Source organism: Melanerpes formicivorus, unplaced genomic scaffold, assembly GCF_026170545.1.
Source record: "Melanerpes formicivorus ecotype bairdi unplaced genomic scaffold, bMelFor1.0.p_v2 SCAF_17, whole genome shotgun sequence".
NCBI lineage: Eukaryota > Metazoa > Chordata > Aves > Piciformes > Picidae > Melanerpes > Melanerpes formicivorus.
The window spans coordinates 11,294,230-11,313,830 of record NW_027142369.1 but is presented as its reverse complement, the minus strand read 5'-3'; the positions used below and the strand labels follow the sequence as shown (position 1 = coordinate 11,313,830).

General features: G+C 37.8%; 1 protein-coding gene and 1 long non-coding RNA gene across 4 annotated transcripts in view; one reads left to right on the top strand and one right to left on the bottom strand.

Annotated features, from left to right (window-relative positions):
- HIF1A (hypoxia inducible factor 1 subunit alpha) overlaps positions 1-19,493 on the top strand; it is a 34,987-nt gene extending 15,494 nt beyond the window's left edge. For 2 of the 3 annotated variants that reach the window (XM_068148939.1, XM_068148940.1), the window contains exons 3-15: positions 872-1,017; positions 1,117-1,201; positions 3,952-4,064; positions 5,139-5,341; positions 6,743-6,849; positions 7,025-7,172; positions 8,187-8,407; positions 8,590-8,870; positions 9,364-9,486; positions 9,704-10,098; positions 10,901-11,009; positions 13,669-13,795; positions 13,961-19,493. In XM_068148939.1, coding sequence (XP_068005040.1) covers positions 872-1,017; positions 1,117-1,201; positions 3,952-4,064; positions 5,139-5,341; positions 6,743-6,849; positions 7,025-7,172; positions 8,187-8,407; positions 8,590-8,870; positions 9,364-9,486; positions 9,704-10,098; positions 10,901-11,009; positions 13,669-13,795; positions 13,961-14,112 — 2,210 coding nt within the window. In that variant the 3' untranslated portion in view covers positions 14,113-19,493. The remainder of the gene's footprint in view (positions 1-871; positions 1,018-1,116; positions 1,202-3,951; positions 4,065-5,138; positions 5,342-6,742; positions 6,850-7,024; positions 7,173-8,186; positions 8,408-8,589; positions 8,871-9,363; positions 9,487-9,703; positions 10,099-10,900; positions 11,010-13,668; positions 13,796-13,960) is intronic. The other variant, XR_010988639.1, reaches the window with a different exon arrangement.
- Positions 1-19,601, bottom strand: part of LOC137446391 (uncharacterized) — a 31,398-nt gene that overhangs the window by 10,209 nt on the left and 1,588 nt on the right. The gene's annotated exons all lie outside the window — the stretch shown is intronic.

Below are 19,601 nucleotides of genomic sequence, written 5' to 3'. Positions count from 1 at the left end.
ATAGCTGCGTCCTTTCTATGTCAAGGTGGAAGATGTAGATATAGGCAATTGGTGGTGGCACAGGAAAAATAGGGCCACTGTTCAATGAACTTTGTTTATCCCTTTCTGTTCTGGTGATCCTAGATGGCCCATCACAGCTGTAGTGCTATTTTCAGTCTCAGCTATTTGACCCTTCTCCCAAAGTTAATTTCTTTCATTTGGAGTTGGTTGTTAAAACTGTGCTTTACTAAACTATAGGTGCAGGGCTGACTTAGCTAACTGTAGGTGTTTCTACTTAATGGAAACTGCAAGGAGGTGGTTTTGTTTGGGTTTTGCATTGTTGTTTTGGGGTTTTTTTTTTTTTGTCATTTATACTCCACTGGAGATCAAGTTAACTCTGCAGTCATGTCTACCCATGCAATTACAGGAGTATCTCAGTTAGCTTATGAACCTATATCTGCATCACATGCCATGGATGCTGTACTGGTTTGTACTCATGCATGCTTACTTACACCATACAGAGGAGTAACTTTGGTAGCTGTACCAAAATGACTCCTAGGAATACCCTAAGAAAAGTTTGTAATGCCTTTTTGAGATAAATGGTCGTATTTTTGCCATGTAGACTTTCCCTGGAGGTGGATGGTTTGTGCATTAAAGCAGAGTGTGTTAACCTCACTGATTTTTTATTTATTTATTTATTTTTTAATTTTTACTTGTGATACCATTTCTAAGAGCTTGAAGAATGTAATTGCTCACTTACCTAAGTGAGTTATACTGGCTTTGAACAGTCCTGCAAGGTTAACTCCTTGCAGATTGGTACCAGAAGCCATTCCTGATGGTAAGTGAAGAATGGCTGATGTTTACTTAAATGAAAATGTGTGGCTGCTTTTAGGTGAGCTGGAGACAGAAGCCAAAATGGAGAAGGAACTGAACTGTTTCTACTTGAAAGCTCTGGATGGATTTGTCATGGTTCTGTCTGAAGATGGGGACATGATTTACATGTCTGAAAACGTGAACAAGTGTATGGGACTCACTCAGGTGAAACACTGATATTTCCTAAGCCTCTTTCAGATCTGTAAAAGTTGTTACTTTTTAAAATACTAAGTTAGACACCCCTGTACCTCTTATTTCCTACAGTTTGAGTTGACGGGGCACAGTGTGTTTGATTTCACTCATCCATGTGACCATGAAGAGCTGAGAGAAATGCTTACACACAGAAATGGTGAGAAGAAAAAAATGGGTTTAACTTACTTACGGATAGTTCTTGTTGGCATTAATACAGTTGGATATCTGCCAGAAAAAGGTGTTGAGAGAGCAAACTACTATGTTCTGCTGCTTAAATCTCAAAATACATCTTGTTCAGAGATACTAACAACAGAAATAACGAGCAAGTTTTGCCAATACTGTGACTGTAGGAGAGAAAAGACTTTGTTAGTACTCTTTAACCTAAAACAAAATCAATTAATAGAAAGGAGTTATTGAAGCATGAAAGAATTGGTGTGCTTACTAGAATAAAATTAGAGCTAGGTTTGAACAAGAATTATTCCATATGCTTCCATAGCAATTGCTTAAGATCAAACTGGTGCATTTGTCTTGGTCTGAGTTTGTCTTTACAGGGCAACTTAAAAGCAAATGCTTTCTTCCATAAATCTGTTGTCATTTACTTAAGACACAAAAAAGATGCTATATGGAATACTTGGACAGCCCCTAAAAGGACTTTGGGATTGATTGATGTTCCTCTGTACCTTTTTAATTGCTTCATGAAATTGGTATAATTTCACAGATTTCTAACTCTTCTCCATCCAAGGGAGCAGAACACTGTGTTCACATGTTCTGTATGCTTTTGAATTTAACAAATGCCTTTGGACTTCTGCTTGTATGTCTTCTAAAGATTTGTAATGACTATGAAGACTTGGCAGCCTGCATGCCTCCAAACAAATCTGCTTTACACAGCTGTTAGAAGTCTAAAATCCAACCTCTCTAATTTCTACTTAATAAAAAAAGAGTTATATCTGAATCTAGATAAGGGTAAATGACCAAGCCTGACCTCTGCTTTCATGTAGCATTATAAATCAGAAGTCGTCTTTGTTGTCATTCTGTTTAATTCAGTGGAAGGGATATGATAAGATACCACAGCTTTAAGTGCCCCAATTTTGATTTTGTAAGCATTTTCTAAAGCTGTCGGCCGTCAGTATTGAGGTTTGTTCCTAAGGCTAGGCTCGGCTAGACTTTCCCCTACCCCGTTCTGGAATACAGCAGTGCTTCTGGGGTGAGGCAACAGCTTCACTCCAGCAGCGTCAAAAAGCTGGTCTTGTGCAAAAGCTTATTCTTAAGAATGTTGTGTTACTGAGTTTCATGGAAACCGGCTCCAGGGTGTCTAAATTGACCAGACTGGAATAAGATGTCTGAAAAGCATTATTACAAAATCTGGTTTTCAATTGAAGTTGGAAGACAAGTGCCTAAATTACAGTAATAGTAGTACTTTTTTATATTTATTAACATTCCCAGGTTATATTCTACTGCAGCTCTTACATCAGTGGAATTACTGAATTGAGTATTAAATACTCCCCTTTGGGATCGTACAGGTGCAAATGAGTATAATTGTGACTGGCAGGAACTGAAGTGCGTTCTGATTTTAAGAAGTTGCTTTTACAATCACCAGCCTTGAAAAATTAAAAACTAATGTCCAGTGCTGAACCAGACTTGGCAAAGTTGCTCCATCTCTTACAGCTGCTTTTTAAAGCGGAGTCTTGAGCATCAGGATTTGGTAACACTAATATTGTGTGCTCTTCAAATACTAATTTCTAGATTGCTTTAACTCTTTCCAAAATGTACTGAGTTAGATAAGTTTTGGGTGCTTCTCTGAACTTTGCTTTATTTTCTTCCCCTCCCCCACCCCTTCCTTTATCAAGGATATTTTGATGTGACATAAAGTAGGCTTGTCCCCATTAGTCTTTTCCTGTGCTAGAAGCAGCAGGCACTACAGCACAGGGACTTTCATGTATTTCTAATGAACTTTGTCAAACTAGTAGCTGCAGTGTGAGCCACCACGAAAAATTTCATAGCTACTCTTGTCTGTGGAGGCTGAGAGCATATTATTGTATACACATGTATCAGAAGTAAGCTCATGTGCTCTAGAGTTCCACCCTCTGCCATTTTTTGGTCCTCACTCCTTAGCACACTTTGGCAAACTTGTTCTTCCACTGCTCCTTATCCTAGGTGCTTCATTTCCTCCTTCCGCACACAGTGAGCTGCTTGCAGCTCTCCTGATCGGATCAGTTTGCAATTTCTTTGCCCAGAACAGCTGAGCTAGTAATCAACTCTGAAAAGGTCTCCCCTGTGAAGGCAAAACTCTCAACTTAAAGCTTGCTGTTGGCAAGTAAAGATAAAAAATCAGTGCCCCTAAGATTCATATTAGAATCTCTTTACTTCCCCCTCCCTCCCAAGAATGCTAATAATGTGTTTAAAAACTCAGTCCCTGTTTAAGAGTGTAAATCACTATGGAACTATTTAGATGAATATTAACAACTGAGTTGTTAATTCTGAATTGAAAATCTAAAAATCACTGCAGTCCTGAAGAGCCGTAGGCCTCTTACCCAGTGAGTTATTGGTGCATTTCAGTGGAAACCAGCTCAACAGCTTCTTATTCTGCTCTTGCTTTTCTTGTCTTCTCTCAAATTTTCAAAATCTATTAAATAGTCAATCAGCCTTTCTTTCTCCCTGCTCCTTTTCCCCTGAAATCTAGGAGAGTGAATTTGGCTGCAAATACACCAATCTTAAAACGTCAAAACTTCACGTTTCTGCCTCATGGTAGAACTCATTCTGAGAAGTGGTTATCATAAAGTGCTGTTAGGTTTCTCTCTTTAAAGAATTTTTGGGTCTTCCCCTCATCTTGGAGTTCTCCAACTTTTTTTATACCTTTGGAAAATGATCCGAGAGCTTAAGAATTGCTTTACTGTTTGCCTTTATTAGGTCCTGTGAAAAAGGGCAAAGAGCAGAACACAGAGCGCAGCTTCTTTCTCAGAATGAAGTGCACGCTGACTAGCAGGGGGAGAACAGTGAATATAAAGTCTGCTACGTGGAAGGTAATTAACACAAAGGGATATTTTCTATAGTTTGACAGCCTCCTATTCAAATGTCATAACAGTGTATTTCAACATTTTTACTTAATGTAACAAGCTTGAGTTACACTACGTACTTAACTGATTATGCTTCAATATGCTGAATTGTAATGCTGAGTAAATAACAGAGGTTACTGAAACAATGTTTTAAAATTAGAGAATTCATTAAGTGTTTTGAGAAACTATTTTCAGATGGAGGTCAGTTATTTAGTAATTACAATTTCTAGCAAGTCTGTTTGCATAAAGCTGCCTCTCGGAAAAAAGTTCTTGACACTACTTGTGCTGATACCTGATCTCTTTTGAGTTAGCACTGTAAATGTGACAGTTGAGGTTTCTCTGAAGGACTTGAATACCATTCATTCTGATGCAGCTGGCTATCCCTTTTGTAACAGTTGGAACAAAAAGCACAGCCTGGTAACTTTCTGCAGTGAATGCATTTTCTCCTCTGGACAAAAAGTAACCTTTTGCTATATTGAGTAGTATTATGGCTCACAATTCTGTTTTATAACTTATTCTGGATCAAACATCTATCTTTACTGCAGTGAACAATTCCTACTTCAGAATGGTTAAAACAAACAAAAGTAACAGCACAAAATGCAAAACTTCTTGTCTCTTGAGGAATATGTTTGCAGCAGTGATGTTAGCGATCAGAATACCTAAAATGGAGGTTGCTACTATTACCATAACTTTCAAATTTAAATAGTAAGATACCTTTTGCTGAGGCAATTGCTTATCAGTGTCAGCACTCATGTGACTTTGGAGGAAGTTAACAGAGACGCAGTAATGTCTGATGCTGCTTCAGCCAGTGCCCAAAAGGAAAGAGTTGGCAGTCTTTGTACTCATTGCAGTCTGTGTGGCATGAGGAGAACTGCTGCTCACCTTTAGCCATCTATCTGAAAGCAGCTCTGCCTTCCTGTTACTATCACATCAAGGAGTGGGGAGGGGGAGAACTTTGCTCTGGGTGTGCCAATGAAAATGCTGTTGTGTTGTCTGACAGACAAGAACCCAGCCTTTGTTTACAATACAACTTTCTGGTAGGTACTCCACTGCACTGGACACATTCGTGTGTATGACACATGCGGTAATCAAACTCACTGTGGCTACAAAAAGCCTCCCATGACATGTCTGGTGTTGATCTGTGAACCTATTCCTCATCCATCAAACATCGAGGTCCCTTTGGACAGTAAAACATTCCTCAGTCGTCACAGTCTTGATATGAAATTTTCCTATTGCGATGAAAGGTAATACATATTTTGTACTGTAAAGGTAATATATATTTCATACTTCAAAAAAGAACTTGTGTGAAGGATTTGCAGGGTTGGAACATGTTGGCTAATGTTGACCTTAAACACTTACGTATTCTTAACTCATTAACCTGATTCATCTGCACAATGGATCAGTGGGATACTTTCCCTCTTACTAACAGATCACGATGCCTTATTTCAAAGCCAAAATTTTAAATCTAAGGAGGATGCAAGGTTATTACTTGGGAATAAATCCTTAGCCTGCAGTTAACTGCTTGTTCAGACTGGTCTCTAGTTTAGTGGCAGCAGTTAAATTGAAATGGAAGATTCTACCAGTTACTGAACAAACAGGAAGGAGTTCAAATTTGTCAAAGATGGTAGTGCCTTCTACTGACTGTAGAGAAAGTGTGTAATACTTGTCAGAACTATTTTGTTGCAACCATTTCCCCCTGTCCCTTCCTCAGTGTCTGCTTTCTCCAGTCCTAAAAAAGCCACCAAATAGTTCAGCTATAATTTTAATGCAGTATATCTGCTATTGATAATCAGAGTTTGTGTTCGGGTGTAAATTGATGAAGTACTCACATATGTTACACAGCTCTTACCACCCTCTGGAAACACAGCTTTCCAAAGTTGAAAAACAGAAGTGAAAGAAATCATTGGTTTGAGCTGTTTGGGGTTTTGTTGTTGCTTGGGTTGTTTGTTTTTTGGTGTATGTGTTTTTGTTGGTGGTTTGTTTTTTGGTGGTGGGTTTGGTGTTTGTGGTTTTGTTTGGAGTGGGTGTTTTTTTGTTGTTGTTTGCTGGGTGTTTTTGTTTGGGTGTTTTTTTGGCTTTGTTGCTACCTATTTCCTTTTCTTTATAACAAAACCAAACTTCTAATTAGATACTGCAGTTAAGTGCAAATTGATGTTAGTACAGGTTATTTTCTGTCCTCTACACTAACTACCTTTCTAGTCTGGTGTCTCATAAGCAGTACTTATTTGGTCACATTCTGGATGTGGAATAGGCCAAAATAAATGTGTTCCCCGGGTTAGCACTGCCCTCTAAGGGCTGAAGAAAATACTGTTTTTGTAAAAGCTGAGAGGGCTTTAGTGAGAGGAATAAATCTGATTCCTTATTTCTCTTAGTTGCAGTAATTTGCTTAATCCGGTCTACCTTAGGCCATGATTTATAAGATTTTACTTCTCATTGAATATTTATATCTGCTGAAATGCGTCTTTTAAAGAAGCGCAAAAATAGCAGTTTATTTCCAAAATGAAAAATCCCAGTAAACCAGGATTGCTGTAAATGTGTATGGAAGTGACTCAAGATTTTTCTAGATGTGCAAGTATCCAAATACTCTGGTATTTGTGCTAGTCCATGTCTGCATTTACTCAGCAGTTTTTCCCCTTGTTTTTAAGAATTACAGAGTTGATGGGGTATGAGCCAGAGGAGCTCCTGGGTCGCTCTATTTATGAGTACTATCATGCACTGGATTCTGATCATCTGACCAAAACACACCATGACAGTAAGTTGAAAAAATGTATTTTAAGCTCTCCAACTGCAAGAAAGGAGATAGAATACTGTGGGAAAGCAGCAGCAGAATTTTCAGTGGCAGATATGAATCTGCAGTAAATACTTGTCTGAAATGGTTTCATTTTTTTTCTGCCTGTAGTTAAAACTGGTGTCCTTTCTGCTTTTAGTGTTCACAAAAGGGCAGGTGACAACAGGACAGTACAGAATGCTCGCTAAACAAGGTGGCTATGTCTGGGTTGAAACTCAAGCAACTGTTATATACAACACTAAGAATTCTCAGCCACAGTGCATAGTATGTGTAAACTATGTGTTGAGGTAAGTAGTGTGGGTGTTGCTGTTATTTGACATCATTTTTATTGAAGACAAAGTCAGTTTTTAATGGCATTGCAGCTTTTGTTCAAGTTTGAGAGCTTGATCCTCTGTTGACTATATGATGATATTACTACTCGTTACATTTTGGTTAGAATAATATGAGTGTTAGGAATTGTATGTAAAACCAAGTTTTTTTGATCTAGTGAAGAACTCTGCAGGCAAATGAGCGCAGGGCCAGCCTCTTCTGTACCTCCCATGATGGAAGCATTTGGGAATGTGTGTGTGCTCCAGACACCTTACTAATCTTTGCATTTACTAATCTGGAGCAGTTAATTTCACTAATAACCTCTAGTCATGGAGCCAGAGCAGCAGTAATGGTGTCTTTCTTAATCCCATTTATTATTTTTTTTCTTCCTTAGAAGCCTTCTTTTAATTGAAAGCTTCAGCTGGAGGCAGACTGTTGGCTGTTTTTTGCTGCAGTTGTACAATAACCCTCAGTTAATTTTGAAAAACTCCAGTGAATGAACCAGCACCTACCTACCAACATATTGCTCATTCATTTAGATAAAAGTGTTCTAGGAAATAACTGAACTTAATTTTTTCATTACTTTCTCAATACTTTCAGAAAAGCATGGGTTCAGGTGTTTTGCTGTTGGTATTTTGTTTGGTTGGTTTGAGGTTTTGGTTTGGGTTTTTTGGTGTGGTTTTGGTTTTTGCTTTGTTTTGGTTTTGTGTTTTTCTTTTTTTCTTTTTTTTTTTTTATGGCACCACAATTGGTGGTGCATTGCCTCTTAAATTTGAGGAAGAATGAGTAAGGGGGGGAAAATATTAAGTTCCTATCCTGATAATATTGGGGGGGGGTGGGGGGTGGTAGTTCTGGGTGATTTGTTTCTGTTGTTTGGTTGGTTTTTGGGTTGTTTGGTTTTTTTCCTTCTTCATTTTCCAACTTAGAAAACTGTTAAGCCTGAATTTACTCCTTCTAGCTGTATTTAAGTCATCTTCCTCTCTGTCTGACAGTGGAATTGTTCAGAAGGACTTAATTTTTTCCCTTGGACAAACTGAGTGTATGCTGAAACCAGTGGAGTCTCCTGATATGAAAATGACCAAAATATTCAGCAAAGATGACCTGGATGATACCAACAACCTATTTGAAAAACTTAAACAGGAACCAGATGCTTTAACTGTGCTGGCCCCAGCTGCAGGAGACACAATTATCTCTCTAGATTTCAGCAGTAATGGTGGGTGAGCATTTGAATTAGCCTGATAATTGGTAGTTAGTATTTTACAGTACAGTTTGAAAAATAACCTCCCAGTGTAACTTGCCCACTGTAACAGTGAACTGTGCTGTTTAAATTTAATGAGGTCCATAGACATGCAGAGTATTGTTACTTAGGTTGATGATTTCTTTTAATTTTTATAGAGTCTGATGAACAACAATGTGATGAAGTTCCTTTGTATAACGATGTAATGCTCCCCTCATCCAGTGAGAAATTGCAGAATATAAATATGGCAATGTCCCCACTACCTGCCTCTGAAACTACAAAGCCACTTCGTAGCAATGCTGATCCTGCACTCAATAGAGAAGTTGTATCAAAGCTGGAGCCAAACACAGAGCCACTCGAACTTTCTTTTACCATGCCTCAGGTGCAAGAGCAACCAACCAGCCCTTCTGATGCAAGCACCAGCCAAAGTTCACCTGAGGTTAGTTACGTAATTTGGATATGATGTCATTAAAATGTATGTGCTGCTGTTGGAGCTTGTGGAGCGAATCTGGTTAAGGATACAGCTGAGACAGGGAATGAAAATTTTCTATGTTGTGACTTAAGCTCAGGTCATGATCTAAGGAGAAAGATAAATTTTCATATTGAGAACTATCTTTTCACCAGAGTCTTGTAAATGTATGCTAGAAATTAGAAGAGCTTGGGATTGGTCTTTGTATTAAAAATGGTTCAGAGACAACTTCTAAACAGCAAATTAGTTGACATAAATCACAGTAAAGGTCCAACTAATTGGGTGCTTCCCCAGTGGGGTAGATAGGAATGTGTACTGACAAAGGTATTTTCCTTTCCTATTTCAATTTTGTGCAACTGTAGCTTGGAATTAGCTTTTACGTAGGACACTTCAGAGAATCTGTACACACAATGCAGAATGATGTAATGACAGAAACTTAAAAATGCATTTGATGTTTTCACAGCCCAGTAGTCCCAATGACTACTGCTTTGATGTGGATAATGATATGGCTAATGAATTCAAACTGGAATTAGTGGAAAAACTATTTGCAATAGATACAGAAGCAAAAAATCCATTTTCTACTCAGGTAATGTGTGCTAAATTAATTCTGTCATCTTACTATTTATTCTCAGTGTGTTTCTCTTAATGCCTTCAGCAAGCTCCTTCCTATTCTATGTACTATTTTTATTAAAATAAATGGCAAAAAAAATCTGTAGCAATTGATAAAAGGAAGAGCCTCAATGAAACCCTGATGTTGTAGCTCAGATGTTCTTACCTATTTACCACTTTCACCTCTTTTCTAGGAAACTGATTTAGATTTGGAGATGTTGGCTCCTTACATCCCAATGGATGATGACTTCCAGTTGCGATCCTTTGATCAGCTCTCTCCACTGGAAAGCAGTTCTTCCAGCTCCCAGAATGCAACCACCATTACCATATTTCAGCAGACTCAGACACCATCAAGTACTGCTGATGAAATAAAGCCAGCCACAGAACAAGTGGAGGATGTGAAGATGCTAATCGTTCCTTCATCTCCTGTCCATGTAGTCAATGAAACGAGTAGTGCCCCAGCATCACCTTACAGTGGGAACAGGAGTCGAACTGCATCTCCAGTCAGAGCAGCAAAAGGAACATTGGATCAGACGGAAAAATCTTGTCCAGGAGCACCCAGTTTGCTAACAGTCACTCTGAATAAAAGGTATTTCAAAAGTGTAGCTTAAGCCCTAGTATCTGTTCAAGAATTAGATATAATACACCTAAGTACTGCCCATGTTGTCTTCAGCGTTCTACTTCAGATTAAAAATGGCTACATTTAAATTTTGACATTTCAAATATGATTGGTGTTTTTTCATGTTTTGTTTTTATAGTAAGCTTCTATAAAGTTAATTTCACAGTAGCTGTTACATAAACATCTTGGGTAATAGACAGTTACTGTATGCAAACACGAAGCCTTTCTAAAAGAATGCAGTAGGCAGTTTACAAGTCGTTACACCTCCACAGTATTTCTGGGGCTTTTCTTGCTTATGTAGTTATGAGGTAAGAGGCAACTATAGACTCTGTTTGTTGCTTTTAAAATGAGCCCTAACTTGTAATGATGGACTGTGGCATATGTAGTAAATGCTTACGACAGAAAGCTCCACAAAGTCAGACTTCAGCCTTTTGATACATAAAAGATTCATCTCTACATAGAAATATTCAGAATATTTTCCTCACCCTTCGCTTCCTCCTTCCTGTTGAAAGTGAATTGCTGAACTGTTAGGCTTTTTTTTTTTCTGCAGACCTTAAAAATTGTCGTAACTCATTCTAAGCTTCACGGCAAGATATTAAAAGCTAACATGTGCTGTAGTTGTAGACAACAATTGTTGAAATGAATCAAATATGAAAGAAAAGTAATATAGCTCATAATTTCAGTTCTGTGATATTGTGTATAAGTATCCACAAAAGAAGAGTGGCTTGAGCATAGTAAAAACATCTTAACAGCCTGAATCAATTTTCCTTAGATCTACTGCAATGGATGAAGAACTAAATCCAAAGATGCTAGCTTTGCATAATGCTCAGAGAAAACGAAAAATGGAACATGATGGTTCACTTTTTCAGGCAGTTGGAATTGTGAGTTTTGTTTTAACGTTTTAAAATATTCACTTTTAACCTTGCAATTTCTGAAATGAGGCATCAGTGCAGACTCCTGAGTTTAGCTGTATGTATACAGTGGACGCTTGGGATTAGAGATAATTATTCAACAATGAAATTCCCACGTACATGCAGGTACTCCAATTTTAGTTCTCCTTCACTGTTAGCTCTTTCAAAAGTGCTCTCTATACCCAAGCACACTTCTTATTTAGGTAGAAGATACACTTTTGTGAACATACGTGTTCTTCAGTAGAATATACATAAACGTAAGACATTACAATTCGTAATTGCCATTTTTATTTTACTTTTGAATTTAAACTCAATTTTTATATTTGTCAGTACTGGATATAGTGGTTTTAAGCTTCTTTCTATGCTTCATCAAGTCTGAAATTCCTTTATTTGATCAGATAAGACCATCTGAACCATAAAGGAATAAAATTCATGTAACCTAGCAAATGTATATTCCTACCACTTTAATTCTGTGCACACTCTCTAGTATTAGTGTGTGTGATCATGAGTAGTGCATCAACATCTGTCCTAGATATTAAAAAGAAAGTTTTAAAGTTCAGTCATTTAACTGAGGCTGTCCAGCTTGTTACTTTCTGCAAGGGTATTTTGTCTCCAAACATTTCTCTTACTATCAGTTCTTAGTATTTCAAAATCCTGAGCTTTGCCATTACTCTTCTTGCCTTCACTGTGAATTTCCTCTTTTCTTAAGTTCTTTCCAGTTAATTCCTAGCTCCTCTATTGCAATGTAGTCTTTGAGACTCTTTGTTTCTGTAGTGGTCTGTCTCCTAGGTGTAGTCATCATGTCTTGCATATTTTCCTTCTGAACTATGAATTATTCCTGTATTAGTATTATGTTTTGGGCATAAGACAAATCCCTGTGTTTAATGTTGCTGTCTTCTAGAAGAGCTGGAAATGTTTTATATGTCCTTTTTTAATTTTCTACAAGGCAAACACACTTCACTTAAAATAATCATACTTATGCCATTGTTTTAATTTGCTAAATGTTTTGCACTTTCATGCACGATGTTCTGTGACTTCCAGTAGCCCTGCAAGAATTCACAGCTCTGCAAGGAATTTACTATCTTCCATTGCCTTTTTATCATGTGATGGTGATGCAGCTGTCAGATAACGCTGCTGATAAAACATTCTAAATAGCATGGGATGTCATTAGATGCACAGAACACAAGTAGTTCCATATTAATTGCTGAATGGTGTTTAGGCTTCAGTGCCTAGTATCTTTTTTACACCTATAGGCTCAAATGTTATTCTTTGCCAAACCTTTTTGATTTTTGCTGTTCCTGACAAAAGTATTTCAAACATTCTGATGGTTTCTGCACAGTCAGAAGCTGAATTTTCCATGTCTTACTGACATTATTTCAAGCAAATGCTCTTGTTGTTTGGCTTTTCTCCACAGTGGATTTCTGAGAGCATGAAATAGGGCCTGAGTATGCACAAAAGAAAAATGATGTTAAACCAGGTCTTATAAAATATAGTATTCTGGGACTGTGCAAAAATGTGCCTCAACTTCTTAGATGTATGAAGCAGGACTTGTTTTGCAAGGAGTGGAAATAAGTGAAGACTAAAATACAACTTCCATTTTCTAGAAAACAGAAGAATTGGAGAAAGACAACATGTGTTATACTAAGATTATGAAATTGATCCAAATCATTACACTGAAAAAGACAGGAGCTGTTAATCTTTCTTAATACAAAGGGCTGTACTGCATTCACAGTGAAAAATACAAACCAGCAACAATGCAGGTGACTGGCCTTCCTATGAAATGCAGCTTCTAAGTTTGAGTTGTCCTATTATACAACTACCCTTTTGACTTGCATGGGTATTTTATAACCTGAAAATGTATGTTCTTAAAGTGCTCAGGATGACAACAGCATTCTGAAATACCTTTCCCTCTTACTGCAGCACTCAGTACTACTAACAAGACAAAACCTTGCAGGTTCAACTACTTTTGCCAGCAGCCTTGATACTAAGATGGTGGGGTTTTTCCTGCCATACCATCTGTTTCAGTGCCAGCTTCTTTCTACTTACCCTAATTAAGTGGAGCCTTTAAAATCTTTCTAATCTCTGTATCTTCTATACTACTGTCAAAACGATATGCTAAGGAGCTGTATGTGCAAGAGAATGGTTTAGGACTACATTCCCTACAAGACTTGAGTCAGATAGCTTGGTGGCAATAACTGGAGAGCAAGCAGAATTTACATCTTGAATTTAGATAGAATCGACCTTTCAAGATTCCTGAATCTCCTGTCTGTACTATTAAATCCAGTGCAGACAACCATTAGAAACCTGATGCTTACTCACATAAGAGCAGTGGTAATTAAGTGGGTGTGTATGTGTACAGGTACATGCTAATCATGAGAATGGTAACTGATGATAATCAGGATTTAGTGATTGTTTTCTGTAAGGGAAGTAAGGTCTTGAAATCTGTTTTGGTTTCCTTTTCAAAAATTTTTAAGGCCAGTATACTTGGAAATATGTTTGCCCCCAAGTTATGAATGTAACGATGCCTACACTAGTAATTAGTGAAAAGAACTGTTAGTTTGGAAGAGGGACACGGAGAGCCAGAAAGAAACCTTCTTATTAAATAATGTATATTTTATGTCTTTCTTAGGGGTCTTTATTCCAGCAGACAGGTGATCGTGGAGGAAATGCAACACTTACTTGGAAACGTGTAAAGGGATGCAAAACAAATGGTCATAGTGGAGTGGAGCAAAAGACAATCATTCTACTATCAACTGGTTAGTAGCTTCTTTTAATAGCTAGAGGTGGGTGGAGAGGGACTGTGTGAAAGAGAACTGAATGACAAAAACACATTGACAATTTCCTCCAAAACCTCATAAGGGAGGTAAGGTTGATTGTGGTGAATAAAGTGCACTTTTTCTCCTTCCCCTCCCTCCTTTTAGACATAGCAAGTAAACTTCTAGGGCAGTCGATGGATGAAAGTGGACTACCCCAGCTCACGAGTTACGATTGCGAAGTAAACGCTCCCATACAAGGCAACAGAAACCTGCTACAGGGTGAAGAACTGCTCAGAGCTCTGGATCAAGTTAACTGAGTTTTCACAATACTTGTTCCTTTTTTGGACACTGGTGAATCATCACCTAAAGCAGTCTATTTATATTTTCTATATCTGATTTTAGAAGCCTGGCTACAGTACTGCACTAATTCAGTTAGTTCAGTTTTGATCCCCTTTCTACTTATTTTGACAGTCTTTTTAATATGTTCTTTATGTAACAATAACTCAAACTGTAGTGCATTTTTATAATTCTTTGGTACATACACTTTTAAGTCCATTACATTTAAAACACACTTGCAATAGCAGCTTTGAAATATGCACCTGATTAAAAAAATAAAAATAAAAATAAATAAAAGAGTATTTATTTTTTGGCTGGGGAGTTGGTCACCAAAACTTGTCATTAGTAAAATGTCAACACAGGTGAAACTGGGAACACTTCCATCCTGCTTTTCATAGGTAGTTGGAAGACTTGTGCTCTCTTTATGTTCAAGTCAGTTTTTTATTTCAATAGTTTTTATAAGAAACAACAATGCTTTGCAGCAGTGCATTGTAGCCACAATCGCACAATATATTTTCTTAAAAAAAAATACCAGCAGTTCCTCATGCAATATATTCTGCATTTATAAAAACTAGTTTTTAAGAAGAAACTTCTTTTGTTTGCCTATGAAATCATGTTGAAACCTGGATTATGTCATTATTTTAATCACACTGTAATATAAATTGTTCTTAAATGCTGTCTCATGCTTTTGACTTAAATGCGTGTGGGTAGTCAAAGGAAAGACTTTATCTGGAAAGGGCTAGCAGCATTTTATTTGGATACGTTCTCAATTTAGAGAGAGTTTGATGTTCTTAAAGTAGTCACTTTGCCAGCTTAAAAAGAAAATTCCCTGCCTGTAGTTGTTGAAGTTAATGCTAATATTGTGTATGAACTTAAATCTAAATGTTCAGCTTACCCTGTGTGGTATAGGTGATATTTCAAGCAGACCGTAAAACATCTTGCATTGTTAGCAAAGTTTATCTAGTACATCATTGAGTTGCTCAATATTTTGATGTTTTGGTTTTATGCACCTTGTTGCTATTAACATCCATATGTTTTCATGTAGATTTCAATAACTTGAATATATTTAGAAACCTTTTTATTTAGAAATATATAGTTGTCACAAACATCTTATTTTCCTATATGTACTGTACAAAACCTTCATCCACTCATTCTTTTGCTCTTTTGTGGTTGGATCTAACACTAACTGTATTGTTTTCTTACATCAATAAACTATATGTGGACCAGGCCCCCTTGGGGAGTGTGTTATCTGAGAGAAATGAGATAATTTATATTTTTGTTAGTGGTTATTGTTCATCCGTGTTCCCTTTTTAATGTAGAGTTGATTGGACATCACTGCTTCCTTACTTTGATTGTAACATCTCTGCATTACTTATTTGAGCCTATCCAGTACTGAAGTCTCCTCAACAGTGTTGTACTACCGCTCGCCAAAGATGTTAAACTGTTAAATCTGTTCTCACACCAGTTAGCAAACTTGCAAGTGAGGAGATGGCATGTTTATGTTACGTCAGAGTGGAAGGATTCTTCCTACGAACAGCTTAAAGGCTTATCTCCGGAAGCTTTCTCAAGGTAACACTGGAAAGCAGGAGAAAGTAAATTCATAGGAGTGATCAGTTAAAGATGGATTTTTATCACAAAACTGCAGAATTAAAAAATTGAGCTGGTACTTGATGATAAAACTTGGTTCTATGTTCTTGTGCTGTTGACCCCAGTAGCTTTTACTTTTCTCATTTTGCTCTTCTAAAATATGATCTGACTGATAGAACCCTGTAATGTGTAAATATGGCCAAGGTGTTTTGCACATTCTTCAAAATACTTTAAAAAAGATCTCAGTTTGGACATTAGGAAAAATTTCTTCACTGAAAAGGTTGTCAGGCACTGGAACAGGCTGTCCAAGGTGGGTGGTTAAATCATCCCTAGAGGTATCAAAAGTTGTGTAGATGTGGTGCAGAGTGGCATGGTTAGCAGCAGACTTGGTAGTGGTAGGTCAATGGTTGGACTTGATAGTCTTACAGGTCTTTTCCAGCCCAAATCATTCTTACAATTCAGCATAAGAAATCAAACATGGAGTGCCACAAGAATTGGTTTCACTGGGCTTTTTGGTATTTTGAAATCAATATAGTCTTAACCTGTTTTCTAGAATTGCTGTTACTGAATTCACTGAAACAAGCACTGTATCAAATGAAATGGACTCTACTAGCTACTGATTTAAAAAGAAAAAGGCACTGGTAGCAGAAGATGGTTACATACTTAAAAGTTTGAGTAGATGTTGCACAAAGAGGAGAAAGTGGACAGGTGTGCTAGACCCGAAGATTCATTTTTAATACATACACCTACTACTAAATATTAAAGATTTCAATGTAGTTTTTTTAAGTGTACAAAGCTAATCAAGTTCTCTGGCAGAGCTACTGCGTACCTCCTGTGTGAGGTCTCTTGGGTTGCATTCTTTTCAGGGCACCTCTGTCAGCAGTTAGAAGGTTTAATAGTAAGGTTGATAAAAGCTTAAGTAAAGCATAGACTGTTGGGGCCATCCCTTAAGTTTAGCCCTGAATGGATTGACATGATGATTCTGTGAAACAGTGAGGAGAGCTTTGCTGACCCTGTGAAAGGTACAAGTAGGTTTTGCTTTTTCTTTCTGCTTCAGCAAGCTCTGAGCTCACCTGGTGGGTTATCCTTTTTCATCTCCCAAGAGAAACTTCATACCTGATAATCTAGACCTTATTTAGGAGGACTCTGACCAGTTTGAACCTCTCAGGTCCTTGTCAGTGTACTTTAAGAGGGATGTAAATTTTCATTGAGAAAACCACGGTAAAAAGAGGAGGAAGACATAAGTCATGCAGGTCACGTACGGTTATGAGCTTGCTGGAGTCATCTCTGATCTTAATGACAGGAGCTGTCATTTTTAAGTGAGACATTTCATCTAAATCTTTCCAACTCTTTTATGTTACAACAAGGCATAGAATTTTTTCTGTCCTGGCAAAAGTGACTTAAGCAGTTAACAGAAGGAACTGCAGTAGCTGTGCTTGTTTAGGGTAAAAAAAACAACCAAACAGAACCACCAACAAACCCCCCAAACCTCCTAGGGATGCTGAAGAATGCATGGAAAAGGAACAGAGTGTGTGGCCATGTAAGAGCTCTGCTAAATGCAAGTGGGAGCTGGCAAAGTCTAGATGTATATAACTCAGCTGCTGCTTTTTGGTTGGCTGTGCATGTGTTTTGGTTGTGGTGTTGCACTGGGTTTTTTGTTTATTTTTTTTTTTTCCCCTCTAAGAACACTCAGCCTGATTCTAAACCTATTTTGCAGACGAGCGTCTAGACTACACTATTTTCTAAAGATCTTAGTAATTTTGAAGAATATTCTTTTTTCCTTTAAAAAGTACCTGACCTGTTGGCTTAAAACCATTAAGGTGCTGCATTAGACCATTTGTGCTTCACCAGTAGTAAAGAAAAAACTCCTGTGTTTCCGTATGCATAAAAAACGTGCTTGATGACATGGAAATGATAAGCTGAGGAGAGTAATAAAGTTAGCTTACAGAAGGTTATTGTGACCACAGCAAGAGTCAAACCATGCCTTCATAGCTATGGTCACAATAATAAATTACATTTAATTCATGAATTGCTACTTTAACATAAGGATTCTAATAGGTTATTTAACAATGGCAGTGATGGTTTTGCTAGAAAGCAAAGGAATCTTTAAACCACTATTTATGACATCATTCTTTCCTTTATCTGAAAGTATCTCAGTATATTAGAGGTTGGAAGGGACCTCCAGAGATGATTGGGTCCAACCCCCCTGCCAAACCAGGATCACTTAGGGTAGTCTGCACAGGAATGCATCCAGATGGGTTTTGAATGTCAGCCTGTTCCAGTGCTCCATCACCCTCACTGTAAAGAAGTTTCTCCTTATATTGAGGTGAAATCTTCTATGTTCAAGCTTGAACCTGTTGTTTCTTGTCTTACTATTGCGTACTACTGAAGAGAGATTGGCCCCCTCCACTTGACACCCATCCATCAGATATTTATACACATTGAAGAGATCCCCTCTCAGTTTTTTCAAGACTAAACAGCCCCAGGTCTCTGAGTCTCTCTTCACAGGGGAGGTGCTGAAGTCCCCTAATCGTCCGTGTGCCTCTCTGTTGGATTCTCTCCAGCAGGTCCCTGTAAGTAGTTATAGCTAACTACAGCTGTAGCTTCCAGAAAGTCACTTCAGTCTGCTGTCCAGGAACTTGATCTCAGATGTAATACACTGAGTAAATTAAGGTAGCCCAGAGTCCAAAGTACACCTTTCTAACATACCTTGCTCCCACATACTGAAATAGGCTTGGACTGTGTTGAACTTTGAAAACCTTGGGGTGAAACCGAAACAATTTACTATTAAGTTTCGCTTCCTGTGTGTCTGTGTACACACATGAAGCCCTCCCCGAGTGATTACTGAATTAAAGAATTGGGAGAGTAAGGTCAGAGAGAAGAACTTAAACTTCACACATAACAATTTGAAGAATAAAAAGCTTGGTTTGGATTAATTGATCAACTCTGTTTCCATGAAATAACTAGGATCAGAAAATCCTGATGATTACAGATTGAGCTGCACATTTAACAGTAAATTGTTCATTGTTTTAAAACGTGTTTAATGAAAGAGCTGGACAATGGTAGGTAAAGGCAGGAATGTGAGCTGTCCCACCACTATCTGTTGGCAAGGTTTCTCCCCTGTTAGACTGCTGAATGAACCATTTCCTTTGAACTGTGTGGAAGCTGGGAGACATGAGTCCCTGACCACTGTCAACCAGGCTGGATGTGCCTGAGGTTAACCATCTGTTCCTGTCCCTGCTGATTAGCTGCTGCAGAACAGAACACGTATCTCACTCAAGTATCACTGCACTTAGGCATGTTACTCAAACTCTAATTGTCCAGCATCAACATTTCACAGGCCAGAAGTACTTTATAGAAGACCACTTTCATAGGAATTTGTGAGTTGGGTAACTAGCCTCCCTTCAAAATACTATTAGTAATTATGCCCTAGACTCCCTGGAAAGCTCCATCCTGGAGAGCTGTGATTTCTGATCCGAACGCTAGAAATGACTTGTCATTTTCCTTCTGCTTCCCTGTTTACCTTGAGCAAGGCTTGCCAAGTTACCAAAAAGTTAGAGTTTGCTACTGGCTGTATACAGTATGGTAGATTTTGTGAATAATAGCAGTATTCTCTCATGAAGAAGTGGTATATTTTAATGGAATTCTTTTTTGGAACCAAGTACAATGTATTGCAATTGATATTTCTCTTGAAACGTTTTGACATATTTGTGACTGTATTTCTTTTTGATTGTGTAACAGTACCAATTCAATAAAAGAGAGGGTTTGTTTCTAATTTGTGACATTTGTGATCTTTCTGTTCATCCGTTATCTCTGTTCTAGTATATGGAGACAGCAGATGGCAAAACCACTTTGAGGTGAACTAAACCACTGTGCACTGTAA